This window comes from Cyprinus carpio, chromosome B15, assembly GCF_018340385.1.
Source record: "Cyprinus carpio isolate SPL01 chromosome B15, ASM1834038v1, whole genome shotgun sequence".
Taxonomy (NCBI): Eukaryota; Metazoa; Chordata; class Actinopteri; order Cypriniformes; family Cyprinidae; genus Cyprinus; species Cyprinus carpio.
Genome location: NC_056611.1, coordinates 20,353,065 through 20,379,290, shown reverse-complemented (window position 1 = coordinate 20,379,290; position 26,226 = coordinate 20,353,065). Strand labels below are relative to the sequence as shown.

At 36.6% G+C, this 26,226-nt stretch overlaps 1 protein-coding gene across 1 annotated transcript; it reads right to left on the bottom strand.

Annotated features, from left to right (window-relative positions):
- Window positions 1–24,734: 24,734 nt before the first annotated feature.
- On the bottom strand, window positions 24,735–26,218 carry mrps23 (mitochondrial ribosomal protein S23). Its single transcript, XM_042739716.1, has 5 exons — window positions 26,046–26,218; window positions 25,626–25,805; window positions 25,348–25,425; window positions 25,119–25,256; window positions 24,735–25,033 (listed from the first exon to the last, which is right to left on the bottom strand). The coding sequence occupies exons 1-5, from the start codon at window positions 26,087–26,089 to the stop codon at window positions 24,898–24,900; spliced, it is 576 nt and encodes a 191-aa protein (XP_042595650.1). The 5' UTR covers window positions 26,090–26,218; the 3' UTR covers window positions 24,735–24,897.
- Window positions 26,219–26,226: the final 8 nt, after the last annotated feature.

Below are 26,226 nucleotides of genomic sequence, written 5' to 3'. Positions count from 1 at the left end.
ACACACTTCACTGCAGCCCTTGGATAGTGTCATGACTCATTGTGTTCACTGTTTGCCAGGAGAGAAATACTGAGAGAAATCTCAGCTTCCCTCTTATCAGGAGACCACTTAGACAGGAGAGCTGCAGCACTGCATCCTAACCTGTTCAATCGCAGAAAAAAACGTGATTCTGTCAAACAGGTCCTCTGAAAGCGCGTGTATCTCATAGTAAGGAAGGGGGAGTCTCTTTGTGTCGTATATGTACTTGTGAGCAGGTGTTTGCCACTTGTAGTTGTAGTACGGGAAATACTACCCAATAACAAAGCACAAATCACAATTACCACAGATGTCAATTAATAATAAACCCAAACCCAAACATGAAATACATATACTCAAGTTCCGAAAACACTCTGTGTACATCTCCGTGTCACAATCATAATAATACCACCAGAACACCTTTTCACGATGACTAGCAACAAAACACCAACAAAGTACTGGGGTAGGTATCAGCTGACTTAAGTACACCAATTAAATCTTTGAAAAATGACTACAGGTGTCGGGAACGATCTCCAGAGAACTCATTTGGAGAGTTCTGGGTTCTCTGGTGTATAAGACAGAGCTGCCCTACCTTTAAGGTCTGCCGGTGTGTTTGTACAAGCTGAAAAATATCACAGACTCCCCTCTGCTCACTCCCAAAGCCTCTCAGAAAAGTGTTTTAGTAACTAACTTTGCTTTACACAAGGCTTTTATGTACACAAGAAAGAACTCTGAGGGGGATTTGCCACTACTTTTATGTTTTTGTTGGTGTTTGTTTAACCAGGGACTTTATTACATGGTGCTGGAATACTTGATTCTGATTGGTCAATTGTAGCATTCTAAAGTCAGTATTATTATAGTTCCGGTCCTTGAATTTGATTGGCTGATATGATTCTAAGAGCCACTGTAAGAGAGTAGTCCAGCATCAGTGATAATGTTTACTTTATAAAGGCCTGTTTACAACAAAGATTACAAGAATTACCACACCACAATTAATACAGTAACGATACAGAGAAAACATAATGTTGGAATTACAATTCATTCACGAATAAAGCAAGGGATTGTTGTCTTGGGAGAATAATTGATTCATTCACTTCATTTAGGAATGGCACAAGTTACTTGTGTTCATAAGTGAATCGTTGAATCATTTATTCAACTGATTTGTTCCAAAATGCTGTGGCTCCTTTTCAAACTGTTGGTGGATGAAAAATAAAAACTGGCAATAGTGTGTCACTACACAGACCCAATATAGTCTTTAAAATGTAAGTAACTCACTATCAAATTCTTGTTTATTGAACTACTCTATAAAAGTGATATCACGATCTGTTGGCTGTACATGTCTGCGTTTAAATTAAGGCTGACAGTGCTTTTGTTAGTGTTACATTACTTAAATGTAATGACTGTTTCCTAGCTCTTTATTCTCATATTAAGTCATTTCAACTCAATCAATAATTATTTTATATCCATATGTAATTGGTATCTGTCTACTAATCAGAATAGTGTACAGTAAATCATACATAATCAGCTGATCATTATCACAAAATAAACCCTTTGAGGGAGACATAAGACCTATTCACGCTGTCAGGGTTTATTTTGTGATAATGACCAGCATTATATACCAGTTGTGGTCCATTATTTAGAGCTCTCCTCATTGAATTTCAATGCATGATCAAACTGTAATTAACAGCAGGGCCTCTAATTACTTTAGGTGTACGGTGCTTGATAAATGATCTTATTGCAGTGTCACTGGAAATGCGCAGGCCAAAGTTGTAAAATCAGATCGTTTCCACTAGAGTTTGTCCACCCACCATGCCTCTTCATATCCACAATGGAAACTGAATTTTTAGCAGATGACACTTTATAAGAGGGTTGTTGATGAAAAACATAATGGCGTCCTCATCACTCGCTCCTCTCGGCTGAGCGATCGATGACCGAAAGAGTTCTGCGACTTTCACAGAATGGATATCCACATTCGTTTGAGGTTTCAGGAGCAGCACGAGGGTTCGGATGTGATCACGCATTAACATCAAGTGTGATCACTTGAGACGAGACGGAGACCGTCCCGTTCTGAATGAACCCAGAAAGTTTTTCGGGATTAGAAACCTGTTCATCCCCTTGTCTTTGCTGATGAGTATTTGACTTCTAACTGCGAGACATCCCAATCATCTCCACTTCCCAAAGACTCCAATCAGTCCCTCATTAGCATCTGACACTACCTGTCATTAACAAAGCTCTCTAATTAGGAGCCAATCAGCCCTCTCAGGAGCCCTCTTCTGAATGATGTGTGTTTAAAGCAGGAGCACGCGATGAGCTCAGATTGCAGGAGAGGTGTGATGTTAAAGGGGAGAACAGCATGCTTACCCACATAGTGTACTAGCACTCAGACAGATGGAGGGAAATTAAATCGCTCCTGACACTTTTTATAGTCGCACAGTCATCTGCCTCTTAATGTCAAAGAGAGAGAGGACTGCTATTTTGAAGGCATTATGTATGTCACTGAATCAGCTGTGAGAGCCATATGTCAGCAAAAAAAAAAGTGTGAGTGAGACATATGGACTGAAATTATTTGATTTGTTCAAAGACAAAACAACTTATTATTGTGCTTTTGTTTTGCATAAAGTCTATTTTCATAGCCTGTTTGCATTCTTCAAGACCCAGCAAGAGCGTTTCATGTACACTTGTGGCTCTGTGTACCTTTATGAAAACTCTTCAAACACACTTTTATGACTCTCACAGGTTTCATTTGTATATAAATGCATACAACATGTAAGCCTGATTGGAAATAATGTGCAATAAAACATTTTCTTCTGACATGACGTGCCGTATTTCATCTCATGCTCCTTACTGACATGAATGTTGCCTTTTTGGTTATACACTCACTTGATTTTTTTTTATTTTTTCTCTCATTATATAACATTTGTTTAGATTATGAATAGCTTTAAATATAAAAAATATGATTTTTATGATGGATTTTCATAGTTTTAGAATATTTGCATCCAGAACAAGACAAAAACTATCAAATCTATATATAAAAGCATTGCAATATAAATGAAGGCAAAATCCACCTCTGGCTCATTAAATTGTACAAAAAAAAAAAAAAAAAACATTCTGAAAAAGAAATCAATAACGAATGGCCTAACTATGCTTGTGGCAGTCATATCCTGCATATAAAGGTAGGAAAGCCTCTCCTAACCTCTAATTAAACCCTCTCAGCTGGCCATATTCAAATCATTCGGTTATGGTTAAATGAGAAATGAATGAACATGAATGTCAAATAATTCTTTGTCAGACTAATTCTAAAGCTATTCTGACTCTACGGAAATCGTAGGGTTTCCAGTAAAACTGGGAGGAGGGCTGGGTTTGCTCAAAGGTAATTTCTTAATTTGTGTGGTTTCATTATGCTTAAAAAAGCAATCTCTCTCCTGTGACTGTGTCAAATTGACTCTGTACGGCAAAATGCACTCATCTGCATAGCTGTCACAACGGCTCATAAGATCTGGCACCCAATAACTTCACAATGTGCAGAATTACCGGTGTCACTTTTAATGTGACATAGCAATTTACATCACACACCATAGGGACACGTGCACATTTCAAGCGGTTTGCATGGTTAATGGCTGGAACGTTATTTGCATTATAATTTGGTGAGTGTGAAGTGTAATCAAGCTACATTGACTCTTGGGGACTATGCAGTGGCACGGTGGGCGACGTCGCAGCAACCCGAGAGCAGCGCTGCTTGGGCTCACATGCAAATTTGCTTTGCGTGGCCAATCTGATGCGCCCCTGACTCGGGCTTAGTTTGCATATTCCACAGTTGGCACGTTAGACCCCACAGAGCCCCTCTAGCCTCTCTTCAGCTCTCATTAGCGCCAGTGAAATAGTATGCTGATGCGCTGGCAAACTTCATTTGTAAGTTAAACACATTTAGATCTGCTTGATACAGAAGAGAGTTATTTTCAGACTTTCCTAGAACACTTACGCAAAAGCCGTGTGATGCTGAGAAAAATCGCTGACTGAAGACTTGTTCATTTACATATGCATTTAGTTCTCATGTCAGTCAACAGTGTGTTCGTGACGATTCGTATTAATTCAGCATGCTTCTAAAGAACGTTCAGTCACAGAGTCTCTCTTCAATAAAATAACAATCTTTGGCAATTATAAGCAGAATCTTATAGCGTTCACATTCATTTCAATAGCAGCCGCTTGAACCACCAGAAGTGTGTGATTTGTACTCTGATGTATTTGCACTGTTTTTGAGTCAATAAAGGTCCCTTTTATGCTTGTAAAGTTTGGTGAATATATATATATATATGTATATGTATATATATATGTGTATTTGTGTGTGTGTGTGTGTGTGTGTGTGTGTGTGTGTGTGTGTGTGTATATATATATATAAATTTGTTTTTTTTTTTTTGTTTTTTTTTTGTATTTTTTTAATTATATGCTGCTTGCATTTTTTTTTTTTTTTTTTTTTTTTTCATCAGAGTACATGGCTACTTTTGAATGGATAAAGATGGTGCAGCCAGAATCAGCATCTACCAGCAGTGGATAAATAACCAAACCTCTACTCTAAAGTCAAGTAAAAAACAAAATCAACATAACAAAATTACAAGACAAAAAAAAAACAAATCCTTCCCCTTATGGGCAGAGAGATGATGTTTCATACACAATTACACATCCTCACAGGTAATCCCATTACTAATTATTATATATTATTATAATATTACTAATCAGCGACCAAAAACCTTGCCTAGATTGAAACATTTCTATAATTAAGACTATTTCCAATTAATTGGAAGATGTTAACTTTGGGAACACACAGGTTGCGTTAGGCTAGCAGTGCCAGGAATCAACATACCACTCCATTTCTTACTGTCACATTTCCTGTATCGCATTTAAGTCATGATGTCATTTTTTTTCAATGCACAATGGCTTTCGCTAACGGTATCAAACCGCAAATCATAATGAAGAATAAAACATCCAAACAATGTTGGTGTTATTATGCATTGCACACCATTAGAGATCACCCATCAAGGTTTTCACTATGAATGATAGCATGGTTTATTTGCATTATTTGTTTTAGCGCCTGATTCACTGAAGGAATTATGCAAATCAGGTAACAGCACAAACATGCCCACAAATTCAGTGCCGACTGCAATTTGGGAAGCACAACACAACTCTTGATGATATGCCATATTATGCTGGGATTGGATATACTTGTAAAGTGTGCTTTATATTATATATGTTTGATTTACTCCATCATTTGTTCAATTACTGCTGACATGATTGCTAGAAAACGTATATAAATGACTATTTTAAACCAAATTCAGTTTACTACCTGCTTTGCGCTGACAGTGACGTGTTCATTTTTTTGTTTTGTGAATAAAGTGTAACCTATAATAAGCACAATTTAAATACGAAGGTGGCACGTTTGTGCTGAAATGAATGAGAATGACTTTAAATTTAAATGTACCACAGCGGTATTTAGCACCTGATTAAACTCGATTGCATATGATTAGTGGATAAGATGCAGGTTTTTGCACTAAAATGACGTACTTTATTTTCATTCTACATTATGATTCACCTGCAAAATAAAATATTCAACTGGTGATGAAACAAAGCAAAAAGACGGGAGAAAGAAGTGGGTGTCAGTTAACGCTCAGCAATCAAAACAATCCAGAAAAGTAAAAGAAAATCAATTTACACAATCTGCAAAAGACAGAACAAGCCATTGCCTAGGCTTTATGGAGAGCTAAAAATGTATCCGGAGTAAATAATTCAGAAGCCATTAGCGATGCTTTGTAGTTGCATTTATAATAGGAAAGCGAATGCTTGCATGAGTAAGACTCTGTGGAGGATAGGATCCATGATTGGACACGTTTTTGGCACAGTCAACAGCCGTTGTCAATGTGCACACCATTTGTTTATTTCTATAATGAGATCAGAGAGTTAAATATTTGGTATTCCGCTCGTATGGAACAGGTTGCACAGTGTCACTGTTAATTAAAGGCAGTTTCTACTAATCCAGCAACGCTTCCTGAATAGATTTCAGTTGTCCCTCAAGTAAATTATCTTGAGCACTGATAGTCCCTCTCCCCTCTCGCTCTCGTTCTATTTCTAGTCTCTGTCTACCCACTTTTCCTTTTACCACTCAGGGTATTAATCATGTTTGGCATTTGATTGCAAGACTTCAGGAATTGCTGACACAAACCCAGATCCTTTGTCATGATGCTGTTTCTCTGTAGAGATTTGCCACATTATAAACTGGTCTCAAAGGAAAACATAAAAGCTAATCATATGACAAGCTGTGTATCTATCTAGCCATCTTTCATCTATCAAAATCACTGTGTAAGAGTATCCAACATCATTAGGATAAAGAACGTAGGAATCAATCTTTTACAATCAAAGGATTTGAGGGAATGCAATGCATTTTGTAGCAGAGTTTAGCTTTGTACGTCGAAAGCCTAAATAACTCTTGCGCTGTAAATAAGAAGAGAGTCAAAATATAGTCAATCAATATTCCACAAGAAATAGATGTGCTAAAGTGGAGTTGGCAATTAGAGAATAAGTGTTTGCATCACTGGGTCTAAACAAGGTGGAGCATTACAGACTTGACTCGGACAAGTTAATTGAGTTTGGAGAAGAGACCATAGGCCGTGTGTTTACAATAGCACTCTTAAGATGAACTGTTATAGGAAATAAAACATGCCTGCCAGGGAACAGACATTTGGATAGACATAAACAGTTTATTTAGAAAACCGCTCAGGCCAAAGTGCATTATATTGACAGCTGTTATAGTCTGAAATTGAATGCAATCTGGTGCAACCAGTGGCACAGTAGACACAAAATGCATCCATGGAGGTTTTTTAATTGTAAGTGTGTTATATCCTTAAGTTTGCATAATACTGAGCCACCATTTTGCCTTCACCAGTTCATACGTTCAGTTTGCATAATATAAAGTAAATTTGCCTTCACCAGTCATTTTAAATTTCCTTCATTGTGACAAATCATTATTATTGCTTTTTTTTTCACCAGAAACATTTTTTAATTATCATGATATTTTATATTTAAAAATAAATTTCAAACTGTTTAAAAATAAAAATAAATAAAAATATAATAACTTATTATTCATTAAAGAATAACCTACTAGAAGAAATATTAAACATAGCAACTGTTTTTTTTATATGATAATATAAATGTTTCTTGACAAAACATATTAGAATGATTTTGAAAAGGGTCATTGACACTGAAAAGAGTAATGGCTGCTGATAATTCAGCTTTGCCTTTACAGGAATAAATTACGAGAAAGCAGTTATTTTATTGTAATCATACAAAATTGCATTTTTATTGTAACAATCAATATACTGATCTAGTCACTAGATTTTCTCCCGTGTGCAGCCACCAAGACACACCATACCATTAACCTCACCCACCATCCAACACTCACTTCAACTACCATTAACCTCACCCACTAGTCCTCTGTCTCTTTAACCACGACACAGATGTCACTCCGCGATGAGAAGGGGCCCCAAAGATTTTGCCAACGGCATCAAAACAAATTAACCTTCAGATATTTTTTCGATCCAGGATACACCACCGAGCCTTCACCCCTTAAGGTCTTCCATCCTCCTTCATGTGACCAAATGTAATCTTTCGCATTTCATTTGCACGCACATTATTATTTATATCGGCCAGATTTACTGTGGGCGATGGCACAGATTGGATTCTGGAAGGGCTCGGGCAGGTTGTGGAGGAGGGGAGGGGGTTGGGAAGAGGCTCAGGTAATTATAATGGAAATGAATGTGGGTCTGGGATGAGGCAGAAGCCCGGCTGCTGGGAGAGCTTTATTAAATATGGAACCGCTGTGATCTGATCAGGGCCCTGAGGATATTGACCGCCTCGGGAGGAGATAACGGTAAAGAGGGCAGGGGAAACGACAAGCTGATGGATGTATTATTTGTGTAAAGGTCTGATCGACGAGGCGGGTGATTCGTTTACGGAGGAGGCTTCAGCACGTTCAAATTTGATCACCCCCCCCCCAACCTTCCCGTGGTACCCCCCTCTGTACCCCCATCTTTGGCTCGGTGCTCTGAAGAGAAGGCCACAGGTGATCATCAAAAGCCAGACGGCCTGCATTACCTTTATGAATAGAATATGAATGTGAAGCTCTGGCTTTGCAGAACAGACGTCCAGGGGTGACGCTGTGAGATGAGGGTCAGGGGAGTTATCCTAACAGGTCCTACCCTGATCAGATTATTTTTTTTTATGGATTTGGCAGAAGATGCCATTCAGCATTTTATTTTATTTTATATAATTTTCAATCAATATAAGTACCATACTACTATAAAAAATTCAATCCAAACTCTAACCCGATTCTCAAATAGAATTATTTATAATCACCTAACCCCATCACAACTTTTTATTTTTTGTGCCTTACATTAAATCATACATATTACATATAAATGTAATCTATATATACTACTTGTCAAAAGTTTGGAATAATTTTTTTTAACCAGTGCTCACAAAAGCTGCATTTATTTAATCAAAAGTAAAAACGATAATATTGTGAATTATTATTACAATTTAAACTAACTGCTTTCTGTTTTAATGTATTTAAAAATATAATCTATTCCTGTGATGGAACAACCGAATCACATGAACCTTCAGAAATCATTCTAATATGCTGAAGAATCACACTAAACACAACACAATAGTAATAACAAAATAAAACTCAGCACATCAATCAACTAAATAAATTAGAAAATAAAATAATATAAAATCTTTACTAATTGTATTACTAATATTTCACAATGTTATTCTTTTACTACTGTATTCAAACCTTTGAATCATAAATAACCAGAAAAACACAACATACAAAAACACTAAAAACATTAAAAATCCCAAAAATTTCAAACCTTTGACTTCGAAATATCCAGATATTTTAGTTATCTCGCAGCTTGCATAAAAAGAGCGCTGCGGGACACGAAGTGATTAAGGTTCGAGCTGCAGATGAATTGATGACTCCATTATGGTCAGGCTCATTGGTTAAGAAAATGCCACAGGTGCAGAAATTACCATTAAGATTCAGTGAAGTCAAACATGTTCTTCTTTTTGAACAAATACTTCGGCTGTTGCTCCCTGGAATTCAAGCGAGAGCTGGACTTAAAAAGGAAAAATGTATTCCCAGCTCAGCGTAGTGTGTCGGGCAGACACAGGTCAAGCACTCATATTAATAAAACCCAAAGGGCTCTTGGCACCTCTCCTCCTCTACTCCACCCCAAGGCCAGAGCAGCCATGTTCGTGCAAGAGGGAGAGCAGAATATCTTTGCTAAATCTGATCTTGTTAAAGGCCACATTAAATATTGATCAACTCTGAAGATACTCAACGAGGCTAGTTCTGCAGTCTGCCGGTGTGCTGGTGCCATAGCCAGCGTGAGTTATGATCGGATGTGATGGGCCTGTTTTGGATACCATGTGGAAGTCCGGAGAGAAGGATTGCAATGAAGATAAACGTCAAACCACAACAATGCATGTTGAAAAGTGGATACCTACCCTCTCTGGTCCTGTCATGGTCATGAAGAACACTGTAGAGCTTATGAGTGTTTTTTTTTTTCTTTTGATTTAAATGGTTTTACTTGGACTTTTAATTCATTTACTTATTAAGGATACCTATAAAGGAACAACCAACAACACAACAGAAATACCACAAAAAAAAAAAAAAAAAAAAAAAAAAAAAAATTGGCTTATCCTTCATCCCTAAAAAATGAATTAATGAAATGAGGCCTGTAATTATATATATAGGTGTTATGTTGTCATTGCAACAAAATTGCACATGCATTATAAGGCTAGTAAGTTATTTATTCACTCTAAAGTCAAGTTATCAGGCATGTTGTTTACCTCTTGTGGCTACACTATTGGCATTTACAGATTGGCCTCATTCACTTCCATTGAAAATGCCTCACAGTAATCCAAATTTTTTCTTTTTTAAAGAAAAGGAGATATGTTTCTGTGGAAATCAGCATTTTGCCACAAGCGCTGTCAGTTGTGCTTGTGTTGAACATACAATATTCCTTTAAGCGAAAAATTCTTAACAATAAATAAATCCTAACACTCATAAAAACACCGTAAATCAATCCTCCATTCTTTTAACATCTATTGCTCAAAGATAAGAAAGAACTAGTCAGCTCAGAACTCATTTCAATACTGTACACTGATTTACACTCACTTAATACCATTTAATACCCACTGAATACAAAAATACAAACACACACACACACATACTGTATGTATGTAATTTGTCCTATATAGCTGGGTTAGCAGAGTAAGCTCCTCATCAGGCTAATGGGAGTCTGGGCCCCTCAAGCACCTCCGAAGAGCAATCAGAGGGAGATGAACACCACACTTTAGCTTCCCTAATGAAGGAAACAATTCTCTCAAGTGAGCCCAAAATTAGTTTATGTTCAGTGTGTGAAAGAGAGCTTTTTTCCCGGGTTAGCTGAGCGACTGTCTGCGACCGAACCTGCTTCCTCACCTGGTGATAAACACTCGAGGAGAGTAAGAGAAAGAGTGGAGAAAAGCTCTCTAAAAATACCTGAAAAGTCCTCCTCAAGTTGCAGCTGTGAGTGAGTTTGCTGTGAAGCTGCACATTTTTCCAGACTCATTTATCACAGTCAGCGCTGAGGAGGCGACCGGAGGCCATGTTGTGTCTGTTGTATTAGCAAACACAAGCTCGTTTCACACCCTCCTCCAATCACTTTGTCCTTGTAAAATGAGGGAAATATGGTTAAAAAAAAATAATAATAATCTGTCATGGGTTCTCTGGTAATACATTGCAACAAGATATTTCCGTGTCAGACAGTGATGTTAAGTCATATATTATTATATAATATTTGGTACGTATTAAAAAGGATGACCTCATGCAATTACTTATGCAAATTACATTTAATAAATTATGGTAAATCAAACCCACCCCTGAAGAAATTTACTTTTTATTCAAGGTATAAATTTTTATTAATTTATGGAAATCAAACCCATGACCTTGATGTTACAAACGTAATTCCTGTAAATTTTTATAACCTTATATTAATTAAATAGGTGTTAAACAAATGTTCATCATTTATTATTGAATTATTATTATTATATATGACATTATGCATTAATAAAATAGGTGTTAAACCTAATGGATATGTTATTCATAATATAGTATTTGTACTTCTGAAAATTAATGTCACATGACTTTAATATAATCACATTAGAAATATACAATAAAATAAACATCACAAACAAATAAAAACTCATAATATAGTATTTGTACTTCTGAAAATTAATGTCACATGACTTTACAATAAACAAATGAAAGCAAAAAGTAAGAGAATAAGAATAATTCTAAAAAAAAAAATTATAATTATAAATTATAAACTATGCTAAATAAAATGTAGCTATTTACATTTTTTTTTACATAAATGGACATGAATTTTACCAAATGATCACTTAAGAACCATATTACGACCATATACTAAAACTTTTGAACTACCCACACTGAAACCTAGATTCCTTGGTATTAAAGTACTTGTACTTGTTCGTTGTGTGTGTGTGTGGTATGAAAACTGCTACCAAAAATCCCTAAAGCTGTTCATCTTCTCTCACACACAAATGTTCCTATTCATCACTCCACTGCTGTGCCCGTCCTATCAGGTGGGACACATGTCATTCATCATTTCCATGGCAACTGTCTCTTCGCTGGACAGCTTTGCAATCAGCAACCCATCAGACCTTCAACGTGTCTCTGCCGCTTTTGTCCCCATCCGCTCGCCATCATAGTGCGATAAGATTATCACAGACAACCTCAACTCTGCACCAGTGCTGAGAAGAGAAAGGAGGAGGCAGTTACTCTTTTATTCATTTCTCTTTCATACTTCATCATCCCTTCCCACCAAAACAATCCTCCTTTCCCCCCCCAACCTCACAACACTGAAGGCAAAGCGGCTGAACGTGTGATATGTCAAGACAGGGCCGGCTCTTTGACTGCAGACAGTGACAGCCAAATACAAAGGCCGTCCTGAATTATCTGACAATAAATCTGGGAGATTTAAGGCTTGACATCAACAGCACTTAAAGGAGAATTATAACAAAGCAAGGACAAAGACGTGAAAAATGGAAAAACACGCTGAGCCAATCTGTAAAAGAGCTTGGAATCAAAAAAGTGTTTAAAGGGAAATCTTGTAGATCTTGTGTAACAATGTCCACATTTATTTAAGCCTTTCCAATACTTGCTGGAAAATGAATATGGATTATTATCAGCATAATTCTTAATGTTCAACTTTAAATCTTAGGATTTTTTTTGTTGGAGCTGGACATACTTCTACTAGCCAAAAGTGTTTAGCTTGCATCCTTGAGCCATATCGACAACATTTTTTTGTCCGAAAATTTGCAAATGCCCATTAAAGTAAAATGATTGACCAATATTTTTTGTGTGTGTTTTGCTGGGATAGGCATATGCTGGGACAAATATAAATGTTCATTTTGTCAACTTATAGTTTACAGATGACCTCAAAACCTTATAAATATTCACAAAAAAAGGTCCTTTACAATGAAGTTGGTCATCGAAGTAAACTGGACAAAAGCTCTTACAATAAATGCAAACTGCTGTGATTTTATGTGTTGTAAACAAGTTCGTTTCATTTAATAATGTTATATTGAACTGACAAAAGTAAGTATCCACAAGGTTAAGAATCCACAGGTTTAACAGCTAAGCAGTGGTTTTTTCATGACTATACAGGGGCCAGTCCCAGGATGAGCGCCCCCTGCTGGCCTCACTAGCTGACCACCATTAACCCTGCTCAGCTCCAGAGTGCACGCAGGCCAAAGTTGCCGGTTGGTAGATGAATTACACAATACACTTTAAAACTATAGTTCTCTAGTCTTAAGCATAGAAATATAAATATTAAATTAAGTCAGTATAAATTGTGACAAATGTCAGATTCCATACATTTTTAATCAACAACAGTAATGTTTTTTCTGTCTCATGTGTTGTTCAGCTTAAGGGACAATAAGTAAATTAAACTCAAAAAGAGTTGACAATGTGTTTTTCTAACTTTCCCAGATATTTATAGTGAGATTTCAAGTATTGTTTCCAAAGTGGAAAATCTTGTATAGTTATTCCACAAATTTTAGTACTTAAGTAAAATCAGTTTAACTTCACAAAGCAGGTGTTCCCAGCATGCACCGGGGCATGAATAATTTATTTGGTTGCAAGCCAGTGCTTTTGTTGATGTTGTTTGGTGTTTGTTTTGCAGAGCCTGGAGTTAATTTTCTACTCAGAATAGTAACTGACTATTAAAGACATTTATAATTTAACAAAATATTTTTCATTTCAAATCATTTATGTTCTTTCTATTCATCTAAGAATCCTGAAAAACAATGCATCAGTTTACACAAAAATATTAAGTAACAGCTGTTTTCAACATTGACAATAATAAATGTTACACCAAATCTGCATATTAGAATGATTTTTGAAGGATCACATGAATGCTTCACAACAACATGAATAAATTACATTTTAAAATATATTTTAAAAAGATAAAATTACTTTAAACTGTAAAAATATAGTTTTAATATTAGCATTTTTGGTCATAAATGCAGCTTTAGTGACACAAAAATAAAAATAAAATAAAAAATTAACACCCCAAACTGTTGTACGGAAGTGCACAATTTAATAAGGCCATGCTGTTTTGCAGATTAGATGACATGCATTTTCCTGCTGAAAAAAGTTTATTATGTATGACTGAGAATTTTCAGTCAGTCCAGCACTGAGGCTTTGTGCTATTTTCAGTTCCTGATGCCTATCATCTCCCTGCCAATATTTTTTTTTTCTTTTAGAAATTGGTGCATTTTTCAGATCAATTCTGTGGTAATGCCAGGAACAAAAGAAGAAAAAGCACTTCCACTGAAATTCTCAAGCCTCCGGAAGAAAGTGTGTCTCGGCCATCATCCAATCTCCCACCGTCCTTGAAGGATCGATCAGAAGTGCTGAACTGTGGATGAGAGCGAGATGAAGAGGGCGGATGAACGAGCGGAAGAGAATAGATCCAGACGAGGATGCATTATTTATTTAAAGCCATAATTAATAAGAGGGGCTTCATCACCATCCTCCGCTTCGGACGGTTTCCATTTTTAATGTTATTCATGGGAGGATGAGAGAGAAAATTTCAAATCTCCTTCCCTTATTACTGCAGCAAGAAAGTGTCACATTACTTAGGGGGGTGATTACACAGCTGCCCGAGCCCAACTGTACGTGAATACTGTATTTGCAAACACTCGAGTTCTGAGAGCCGAGGCTGTAATCGCCTCTTCTGTCAGACGGAGACAAGTGACGGAGTCAAATTACTCCCCCAAGGTTATTTCCCTCTTCCTCTTTAGCGATGCAAACTTTTCACATGAGCACTCAGGTCTCACGGACGGAGGAAATGGAGAAGAGAGAGAGAGAGAAAGAAACCGAGAGATGCCACAGGCCCATCAGAAAATAAATAGTATTTTAGCGCATTCGCTAGTTTAGCCCCAAACAATCTCATCTGCAGCGGAGGGAGACAGGGAGACGATATTAAAGATTCTCATTATGCAGCTCTCCGAGTGTCTTCAGTCAATCCTCCAACCCAGACAGCACGAGAATCACTCCTGACAAACATTAATAAAGAATGAACATTGAAGGATGCATTCCCGGAAAAAGCCTGCGGAGCCGGGCGGGCCTGAAGATTGGGTGACTGGAGCCTGTTATTGACACCTTCTTACGGGGACAAAATGTTGCTGAGATTCCAGGGTGGGGGTTGTCATATCGGTGGGGCCATCAGACAAAACAACGCCCAGAAAAATAGCCTTCACCGCATACGATGGGATCTTTTAACCGTCCCCCTGGGGGAAGATGGTGCCACGGAAAGATGTCCTCTACATTCATACTTGAGTAGGCTAATAGTCAAGACACTGAATACAAATCAGTGTTAAGGATGGGTAGAACTTTTCAGGGACGCTGAGTGTCGTTCAGCTTGGTAGGTGTAGTAATTGGCAGCGCTCCGAATGGACTAGCCCCAGGTGTTTGTCTATTTTTACTGTACGTTTCTCATGGAAAAGTAGGTTTCATTGATATATTCAATAAGTCATGCTGGAAATTATGTGGGAAAACTTGACTTTTTCTCCTCTACCTCGGTCAAAATACACCAGATGAGATACAAGTCAACAGGGAGAAATTTATGTAGAAAATAAGAAGTCACTCGATCGGATTTTGATATTCTCCAAAGCAACTTCTCTTTAGTTTTTTTTTTTGAAAATGTAGCAGAAAAGAACTCAGTTCAAGCATGAACTTCAAAATATTAAGCATATTCTACTATTCAACCAAATACAAGCAAAAACAATAAAAATCTTTAAGTATTATTACTTAAGAATTGACATTCTAAGTAATTACAAAAAATTGCAAAACCTATCAAAAAATAACCATAAATTAAAACATATTTTAAAATCTGCTTTACAATGCCGGTGTTCCCAGCATGCACCGGGGGATGAAGAATGAATTATGTTGCAGTTTTCACAGTTTGCCAGTCTTATTTGTAGTGTTGCTTTTGTTGATGTTGTTGACAATTTTAATAACTTGGTTTCAATGCCTGGAGTTAACTGTCTACTCAGAATGATTCATTTGTTTGTGAAAATTAGCCACCGACTGTTACCGTTACAGGGTTTGGTGCACCAAGTGTTGGGGTCAGTAGATGCAGAAAGGTATCTTGTTTTCTTCATGTATTTTGTTGTCTCACTTTCAGTGAGCATGCATTTAGTTCTTCACATTTGTTGGGTTGTTTGAAATATAAATGCGTTTATTTTGAGAAAAATTGTTAAATTGACTGTTATTTGATTATTTTAAGCACCACTGCATCAGATTTGCAAGTAGTTCTAAGTTGGATTTAAGTTAAGTGATTTTAATTTATATTATACCACTGATTCTTAAAAATGTGTGCAAAAACATGCACATTTTAAGAAATTGTCAACCTTACTTGTGATTTTTTTATACAGCTCACCCAAAAACACAATGCATTCTGAACATATTTATCTTTCTGCAAATATACAGCGGGAGAGGACATTCTTGATATATGGTATGTTGAAGAACACAAGGCCAGGTTTATTTTTAGTATACAACAGGCTTATGGCAGCAGGTGCTCTCTCACTTCTGCTTATGGCATCAATATAAATGAGGGATAATTACTTTTGTTACAATTAAATTAGACTCAGCAAAACAACATAATGGCGATTTGTTATGCTCTGGTGAGCAATAACAAACCAATCATAATTAACAGCTCCGGTTGTGCGAGAAACTCTCTTTGTGTAACAAATACCATCTGATTCCCTAAACCAAATGTACCAGCCAAAAACTTGATGAAAGTCCAGAAATGATATTAAAGGATTCAGGCAGAATGATAGCGATTGGTCTCACACATCCAAATGAGTGTGTTGAAGGGTTAGAAAGGTGCTTGTGGTGTCAATAACACGAGTTGTTCTCTCAGAACCGAGAGTGATGGCTAAATCCCACAAAAAAAGGGTTCTTTCAAAAGTCTCAAGCAGTGATGTTCATTTTTTTTAAATAAAAATGTGCAGATGTCACATGATTTATTCTCCCATTAGAGCTCTTCCTGTCCTTGAAGGATTAAAAAAAGAAGATAAGAAAGTGAAAAAACATGCCTTGAACAGCTTCTGTCAGGGAGAAAAAGGTGCCTGTGTGGCATTGGCTGATGACACCACGCTTGGCAGCAGCCTGTTGAATTCGGTTTCCATTTATCCCTTTACACCTCTTGCCCCTCCAAAGCTCGGCTCAGACTTCATCGCCTGAGGACATGGAATCAGGTAAAAGGGCTCGCCCGTGGCTGCGTTTGATCTCAGATCAGTCTGGGCTCACCTGCACCTTTGGGGTAGGGTATATCATAACTCACAGACCCTGTAGGGCGCTCAAAAAACAGGAAGCACAACCACAGAAGGCCTCGATCACACCAACCCCTGACTCCCGGGTGATCGTTTTATGAGTACACTGAAAAAAAATTCACTCAGGAATTGCTAGTAAATTTACCAAATAATTACAAAGAAACTAGTAAAACATTGAATTTATGGATTAATTCACCCAATAAAGAAATTGCTGAAAATGTACACAACCTCAAGCCATCCTAGATTAGTTTGTTTCTTCATAGGAACAGATTTGGAGAAATTTAGCAATTTATCATTCACTCACCAATGGATCCTCTGCAGTGAATGGTTGATGATAAAAACATCTCAATAAACCCCAAGTAATTCACATGACTCCAGTCTATCAATTAACTTTTAGTGAAGTGGAAAGCTGTATGTTTATACAAAACAAATCCATCAGGATCTTTTACTTTTAAACCGTCGCTTCAGGCCAAAATACCAGTCCATAATTCATAATAACACTTCCTCCAGTGAAAACGTCAATCCCCTGTTGTCCTCTCACATCATAATCCACAGACACATTTATTTAGAACTTTTTCAGTGTTTGATTTGAGCATATTTCTCTCCTGATTCAGGCGAGATGAGCTTTCACTGGAGAAAGCAGTATTATGGATAGAAGACTTAAAAAATCATCTTGAGGGATTTGTTTATATTGCAAACACACAGTTTATGGATTATTTACATAATCTGTGGATTATTGCGATGTTTTTACCAGATGTTTTTCTGACAGCACCCATTCACTGCAGAGGATCCATTGTTGAGCAAGTGATGAAATGCTAAATATCTTCAAATTTGTTCCAGTGAAGAAACAATTTCATTTATCTTGGATGGCGGTGAGGGTGAGTTAATTTTTAGCATATTTTAATTTTCATGTGAACTGTTATAAACATGAAATTTTGAAATTTAGAAAGAGTAAAATAATATTTTCTTGAAAAACCAATAATTTATTTTTGATTTACAGCTTTGTAAAATATTTTTTCACTGTATATTGTCAGTACATTACATTGCTGAACAACATAAGGGTCTAAATGGCAAGGATGGAGCAAGTTATGACATGAACACACCACATGGGTGCAGTTGCTCTTTGGGCTCCGTTTTATCCCCCAGGCTTTTAATTGTGAGCTTTCGGCTCTGATTTTAGAAAGCACAGCTTAAGTGAAATACTGTTATATGCAATTTAGGCTTGTTAGAAAACCATTTCACAAGGATCAATTATCAAGGCCAATTATTTAGAATTGTATCATGTAAAAGGTTAGCTCTAGGTGACAGAAGAGAGGAAACAGACCTGAGGCAATGCAGACGGCGCGTGTGGCCGTGCATTTCAATGCCATGTGAAAATGAACTCGCCTGCAGAGCAAATTGCATTGACCTGGATCGTGCGTGTTGACGGTGAAGAGGCAGAACTCCACAGGAGAGCCTTTAACCCTTTGCCTGGTCAACTGAGATGCCTGACAGTTTAAACTGAGGCTTTTAGGAGAACTAAACTGGCCTAAATACTGTATTTTTCATGTCTACCTTATGACTTTAGACAGGCTACTGTATATCCCAACAACGCAACAGTGATATAAACAGCAAAGTGTACATGGCAGCACTGGAGTTCTTTTGTGTTTCACTTGGTTAACAGGTTCATTCTTTTATTTCTAGTGACATTTAACTTAAAATTTAATTGAATTTTCTCTCTATTATAAAAAGCAATTAGTGACTAAATATATGAATCTTTAATGGTACATATACAAAGTACAGTGCTAGCTTATTTGAGATTAAAAAACGACATTATACGTTCTATAGATAATTGGTTTTGTTCTTGAACTCTTTAAAGTGTCAAAGCATTAATAAAGAATAAGACGTTTAGGGGCATTTTACTATAAGTTTATAAAATGCACTGTAAATGTTTCACAATACTTTACAAACCATTTAACATTCCTCTTTGTAAAAACAGCCATCATAATACATTATAATGGATTGTTAACTATGCAAATATTTTAAACTGTATAATGCATTAAAGCATGTAAGCAGAACATAACTACAATGCATTATAGGGCTAACGTATAAAGATTTAAGTACTATAATGGATTATAACTGCTTTTATTTACTACTGTTATTTATGAAAAGACAAAGATGCATTTTAGTGTGCATTATAAATAATTATTAATCGTTATAATGCATTATAGGTCCAATGTTAAAGGTATTATAAAGGACACCTAATAGGAAGATTGGGAGCATTTTACTTAAGTTTACATAACGCACTGCAGGTTTCATAATACATTACAAAGGGTTGTATGTTCTCAGATATAATTAAACTCCATATGTTATATACTGTATGCATGGTTGCTACTTTTAATAGTATTATAGCATGTAAGCAAAATGAATAATTATTATATATCTAAGGTCCAGGATTTGCTAATGTTTACTTTTGGCATCAGGCTGTAAAACCCTTTTCAGTTTATTCCTTTTTAGAGTGTAAAGTTTTAACAAATTTCAGGTTCCCACTTCCCACAAACCATCTCTTTGATTGTGAACTTTGTGAGTAGATACAGTAGAATAGTTGAAACATGCTCTGTCTTGGCCCAGTTTGGGAGAGCATAATATTTTATGTTAAGGATTGTAAGCTGCCTGTATTTGTGCATACCTCAGCAGAGAGAGGAATACCAAGTACAGTAATTCAGGTCTCTCAAGTAATATACCAGGCTAATTTAAACCATCAGGCATCTTTATGTAATTAATCAGTAAAGCAGGCCTGCACTGCACAGCAGATTGAAATTTTTGCAGGCCAGGGACAAGAAAAATCAAGCTCTGCTGGGAAAGAAAATGCCCTTGACATGCAGAGGAGAAGATCCCAGAGTTCCAGTGCTGAATAAACAAATAAATAAATAAAACAACAAACAAGTGGGTCCCAATCGATACCTTGACCAGGGCAACTGGATGGCAGCCTTTCTTCTGAGCTCCATGGCCGTGGAAAAGTAAAACAAACAGTGTTTGTGTAAAGGTCTTCAAACCCCAGCCGGCTCAACCTGCCATTGATTATGGTGATGGAGCACTCAAAGGGATGTTTGGCCATCAGACAGAAGCAGTAGTGCACATCTAGTGTGTACAGATCATATCTCATTATGAGCACATAACAAAGGAGAAGACATAGCCAGGGACGCCGAGCTTCAAATAAGCCGGTTGTATTCTCAGGACATTAAAATAAAATAAAAAATATGTGTAAACGAACCAGACCTCTTCTGAAGTTAGGAACTTAAAAATTTAATTTTTTATTACTTATTCTATAATAGTTCATGGTAAGTAAAAATAATAAAACAATTTTGCACATTTTAAAAATTTAAACAATTTATCAATCAATTTACAAATTGCAAATCAACTATGCAACTACCTAAACTACATTTTCAGTAGTAAGAAAGCTTTTTTTTCCCAAACTAGTGGCTTTGCAGCATTAAAATGCATTGTCTGTATGCACCCTTGCAATAGAGTGAGCTGATGCAACGTTCAAACACGCTCCTTCTCTCTTTGTTAAATAGAGTTAAGAATTCTGATTCACTTTAGCAAATTGTTTTTTTAGACAGTTATTTTAATTGTTTCACAGCAATTTATTCATTTCAGCACTCAGTTGTGTTCCTGAAACTCCATAAATATTAACATACAAAACTCAATAAATAACAAAATATTTACAGGTGCATCTCAATAAATTAGAATGTCTTGGAAAAGTTCATTTATTTCAGTAATTCAACTCAATTTGTGAAACTTGTGTATTAAATAAATTCAATTCACACATACTGAAGTAGTTTAAGTCTTTGGTTCTTTTAATTGTGATGATTTTTGCTCACATTTAACAAAAACCCACCAATTCACTATCTCAACAAATTAGAATACTTCATAAGAACATTAAAAAAAAAAACATTTTTAGTGAATTGTTGGCCCTCTGGAAAGTATGTTCATTTACTGTACATGTACTCAATACTTGCAGGGGCTCCTTTTGCTTTAATTACTGCCTCAATTCGGCGTGTCATGGAGGTGATCAGTTTGTGGCACTGCTGAGGTGGTATGGAAGCCCAGGTTTCTTTGACAGTGGCCTTCTGCTCGTCTGCATTTTTTGGTCTCTTGTTTCTCATCTTCCTCTTGACAATACCCCATAGATTCTCTTTGGGGTTCAGGTCTGGTGAGTTTGCTGGCCAGTCGAGCACACCAACACCATGGTCATTTAACCAACTTTTGGCAGTGTGGGGGCAGGTGCCAAATCCTGCTGGAAAATGAAATCAGCATCTTCAAAAAGCTGGTCACGGAAGCATGAATGCTTTTCTTGGTAAACGGGTGCAGTGACTTTAGTTTTCAAAAATCACAATGGACCGACACCAGCAGATGACATTGCACCCCAAATCATCACAGACTGTGGAAACTTAACACTGGACTTCAAGCAACTTGGGCTATGAGCTTCTCCACCCTTCCTCCAGACTTTAGGACCTTGGTTTCCAAATAAAATACAAAACTTGCTCTCATCTGAAAAGAGGACTTTGCAAAACCCCAAAAAAGTCCAATTCTTCTTCTCCTTAGCCCAGGTAAGACGCCTCTGACGTTGTCTGTGGTTCAGGAGTGGCTTAACAAGACAAATATGACAACTGTAACCAAATTCCTTGACACGTCTGTGTGTGGTGGCTCTTGATGCCTTAACCCCAGCCTCAGTCCATTCCTTGTGAAGTTAACGCAAATTCTTGAATCAATTTTGCTTGACCATCCTCATAAGGCTGCGGTTCTCTCGGTTGGTTGTGCATCTTTTTTTCCACACTTTTTCCTTCCACTCAACTTTCTATTAACATGCTTGGATACAGCACTCCTGTGAACAGCCAACTTCTTTGGCAATTAATCTTACCCTCTTACCCTCCAAGTGAATCAATTAAATTATTCTCTACAACACAAATATCAGAACACCACCCCACCACATTATAGTAAAGCAAAGCAAACCAAACCATTTCATTTGATTTGAAGTAGATTAGCTGATTGGCATTTCACCATATTCTAATTTGTTGAGATAGTGAATTGGTGGGTTTTTGTTAAATGTGAGCCAAAATCATCACAATTAAAAGAACCAAAGACTTAAACTACTTCAGTCTGTGTGCATTGCATTTATTTACACAAGTTTCACAATTTGAGTTGAATTCCTGAAATAAATGAACTTTTCCACGACATTCTAATTTATTGAGATGCACCTGTAGTTAGATACTAACGTTTATCACTGTTTTTAGTTAAATCAGTTTTTATTATTATTATTATTATTAATTTAGTAAGTTTACGATTGTAGCGGTCATCGTAATCCATATTGTTTTGTGCAGGATAAAAAATACTCTCTTATCATAATATCAGATAAGAGTCAAAGGATTGGGTTTGAGTAGCTTACAGCTTGCAATATTGAATTGGAATGAATAAACCGTCTAAACCGAAAACATTCCAAACACGTGTGACTAACTGACATGCATAAAAAAACCAAACAACAGTACAAATATACTTTATTGTTGACTCTTGTTAGTGTGGTTTTATTGTGTTCACTTCTTAATATAATTTCTCAGTCATATTTATGTTTGTTTTAAAACAAACTTAAACCACTACTAAAACTATAAAAACCTTACAGATCCTGGAATACAACCACTGTGACAACTGGCCCAGTCTTCTCTAACATGGCTAGTGCAGCCATACTCACTAACACCCAAGAGACTAATACTCTAAACAGTTTGAAGTATTAAATGTATTAAATTATAATGTTTTTGTGGAAGTAACATTAGGGAGGTGTTAAGGGAGGAACTGTGGTTACCATGGTGATTGTTGAAGGGTTGTTGTTGTGTTCAGGAGCAGGACGGCGCTCATACAGTCGTCACGCGCCTCTGCCTTCACTGCTTACACGCTTCTCCTTCACTAATTTCAGCTGCATCTGGGTCCTTCACAACACACACTACACACACACATACATGAAAACACACATATAAAAGCCATCAAGGCTGACAAAATGACACGAATTGAAATGCAACATCGAACAAAAATAAATTACCTGTGGGTAAAATGTTATCCAAGATGTGTTTTGCGTTATGCACATTTTGACAGCTCCATGTTCTCTCAGCATGTCAGGCCCTACAGTATAAATGCATGAAGGGAAGCATGTGCACAGAACAGCCGACAAATATCACACTTGACTTGTGTCAATAGTTATCACATTACTGCCATCTAGCGGTCAACTGTAAAGGACCGTTTAACTCCTTGCTGCTAGCGAGTGTTACAAAATAATACATACGAATTGTTACTGTCGTAATTATTAAGCCTCTTAGACAGCAGTGAAGATCAGAACCTGAACCTGAAGATATTAAAAAACTGTTCCCCTCCACGTCCTCATGTTTAGAATGTGACAAATTAATAATATTCAGTATAAAGACACAGAACATTTTTGTTTATTCATCATGCACACAAAATGTAAAATGTATTTGGATCTGATGTTCAGTTAGTAGAGGATTTTTGTCCTTAAGTGGTCTTTTTATAGTCTACACTTGGAAAAACATCTTTAGAGACAAAACAAACACTAACAATCAATCCAGTGCATGTTCAGTTGATGCGTCATGTCTGCTTTTACTGTGACTGCAGAAATGATTCACATCCTTCACTCGCATTGTTCCTGGTAAGCTTACACATTTAAACATTTACACTAAAATGGTTATGTAAACAAATTCAGCAGTGATGAATCAGTGTCTATTCACTATCCCACAAAGCCATGCATTCGCCATTTACAAAAAGTATGTTCTTCAGCAAAAAATAACGCTGTCAATCATCTTGGATATTATGTCTGCTTGAGATATTTCGAATGGGAAGAAATTCCATGTTCTGCCAGATTAGATGGTGAATATCTTTTTTTGTTTGTTTCTTTGTTTTTGTTTTTTATATTAATGTCTAGGCAATTACAGAATGCTAGCATGGTCAATAATTTCTGGGTCATTGTTTAAAATTTCTATGTTCCAGACAGTTTTGGTCATCATGACAGCAGAAATGATTTGATCTTTTTAAAACCTCACAAAGTCATATTTGTTGTGATATTTATTATCTTTTGTGTCTACTGATTATATCACAAGTAGGCAATGAAAGCTTGCGGGGTATCTTAGTTTAGCAGGGTTCATTTAGTGAAGAGGGTGAGCAATTGTAAATAATTCAAATATCCAAATATTTTATTTTAACGTTACCTCTGCAGGAGTGAAAAAAAAAAGTTAAGGACAATGATAATTCTGAATGAAATTCATTATTGTCTGTGCAGATCAGCTATCCATAAATTTTATAATCACATAAATTTTAACATCACAAAAACAATGAAAATACATAAAAACTTCCCTAAGTTTCTTTAAGATCCTGTTGAGGATAAAAATATAAGCAAAAAAAAAAAAAAAAAAAAGATGTAGTATAAAAAAAAAACAACAGTTTAATATCAATATGAATCATAAGTTTATGGAGTGACTCAGAAAATTGGAAATATAACACTGAGTATTTACAATGCAGATACTTTTCCACTCCTGTTGTTAATGGACTTGAAATTACTTTCATTAAACACTCCAGATATTTTATTACACAAGACATTAGACATTTTTCACAGAAGTGAAACACTTGCAAGATCTGTATTATAAAGTCATTCACTAAACCCCAGCTGCTTGGCTATAAAGACCTAAATCAAAAATAATTCTCAAACATCAAACATATCATTAACATCACTCATTTGACACCAGCAAAGGGTAAAGACACGTGAGTTTACAGTGTCCACAACTGTACAAACTATATCTGTGTCCCAGTGTTTGATTGCATGATTGACCGGCACACTGATGTGCTAGAGGCAGGAGCAGTTTACACTGCCCTAACTGAAGAGAAGTGGTACATTTATGACGATGTCTGTCTGTCAGGGTTCACCATCTCTGCCCCTGGCTGTTTCTCTGGAATATTTGTCTCCACGTCTGTGTCTCTTTGCTGCTCTGCCAACATGTCAGTCAATCTAAAGAACAATAAACAAACCCTACACAGACTTTGGCCACACCCTCTTTATAAAAAAAACACGATGAACAAATACAAAATTAAATGCATGTAGTCTAAAGAATCATTTAGCTCTCAGGCTCACCGCAGGTCCTCCTCTCTTTCTTAAATAAATGCCCTCTGCAAGCAGCACTTTTGCAGTCTCTTCAAACAGCAGCTCAGGTTTGACATCCCCTCTGCTTTCTAATTCACCGTACTTCATAACAAACCTGCACAGAGATACAGTAACACAACAACTAAATCAAAAAGCATTTAAAGAGATTGTACCATAAAAATGTGTAATTTCCCATCATAACGTACCTCTGACATGATGATACAAAATTGGGCTTGAGGAGCTCAAAAGCTCTTGGTCCATTACCATAAACCTCAAAGAACTTCCTACAACCACAGAAAAAAAAAGTCATGTGGATTTACTGCAAAGGTCGAGCATGCATGCAAGTTTAACTGGAGGGTCAGTGACCCAAAAATGGGCTGCAGAGAATATGAAGTACAAATGAAGGGCACAAGAGTAACCTGAAACCAAACCAAGTTACTAAAGATGATATATTAGCGTTCTGAACGGGTATGTTTGGACTTACGCTCGTATTTCATCCTCTTTGTATAAGATTTCAGGTACAGTATCTGCTGCATGTATCTTCAGTGGTCTCACAGCTTTCTCATAGAGAGGTTCTCTCTTAGGAGGAAAAGCAGCATACACATCAAACCAGATGGGCCTTTCCTCGTGCTTGATGACTCCAGCTCGCATTAAATCACGAACCCTTTACAAACAACAATCAGTCATTCAACCTCAGAACGCTAACTGTACACTATACAAAAGGTCTCTGGTTTATTATTTCCGTTCTTGGCATTCTAAAATGTTTTTACACGGTACACTTTCATATCACATAAAACATTTTACAATAAGCCGATCTCTTGTTCTAAGACACGTTTTATACTTAATATTTTTGTCTTTAACCTTGAAACGAACTCAAGAAGCACATGCTTTCACTAATGCTTACCGCGTAAATACGGTCCCGAATTTCTCAAGTCGACTTCCAGCCATAATATGTCTATATGATAATACAAATTTAATTAAATATGAATAAATATCACAGAAAAGTCAGGAAACGGTGACAGTTACACGCTCTCTGCTGCAGCACGGATACACGACTTCCGGTGTTACTACGGGTACCAATTAAA

Coding starts and splice junctions, on each gene's coding strand:
- mrps23 (XM_042739716.1), bottom strand. CDS start 26,089: ATGGCTGGAAGTCGACTTGAGAAATTCGGGACCGTATTTACGCG. Junction 25,426..25,625: donor AAAGAGGATGAAATACGAGC/GTAAGTCCAAAC, acceptor CTGTGGTTGTAG/GAAGTTCTTTGAGGTTTATG. Junction 25,257..25,347: donor TTTGTATCATCATGTCAGAG/GTACGTTATGAT, acceptor ATCTCTGTGCAG/GTTTGTTATGAAGTACGGTG.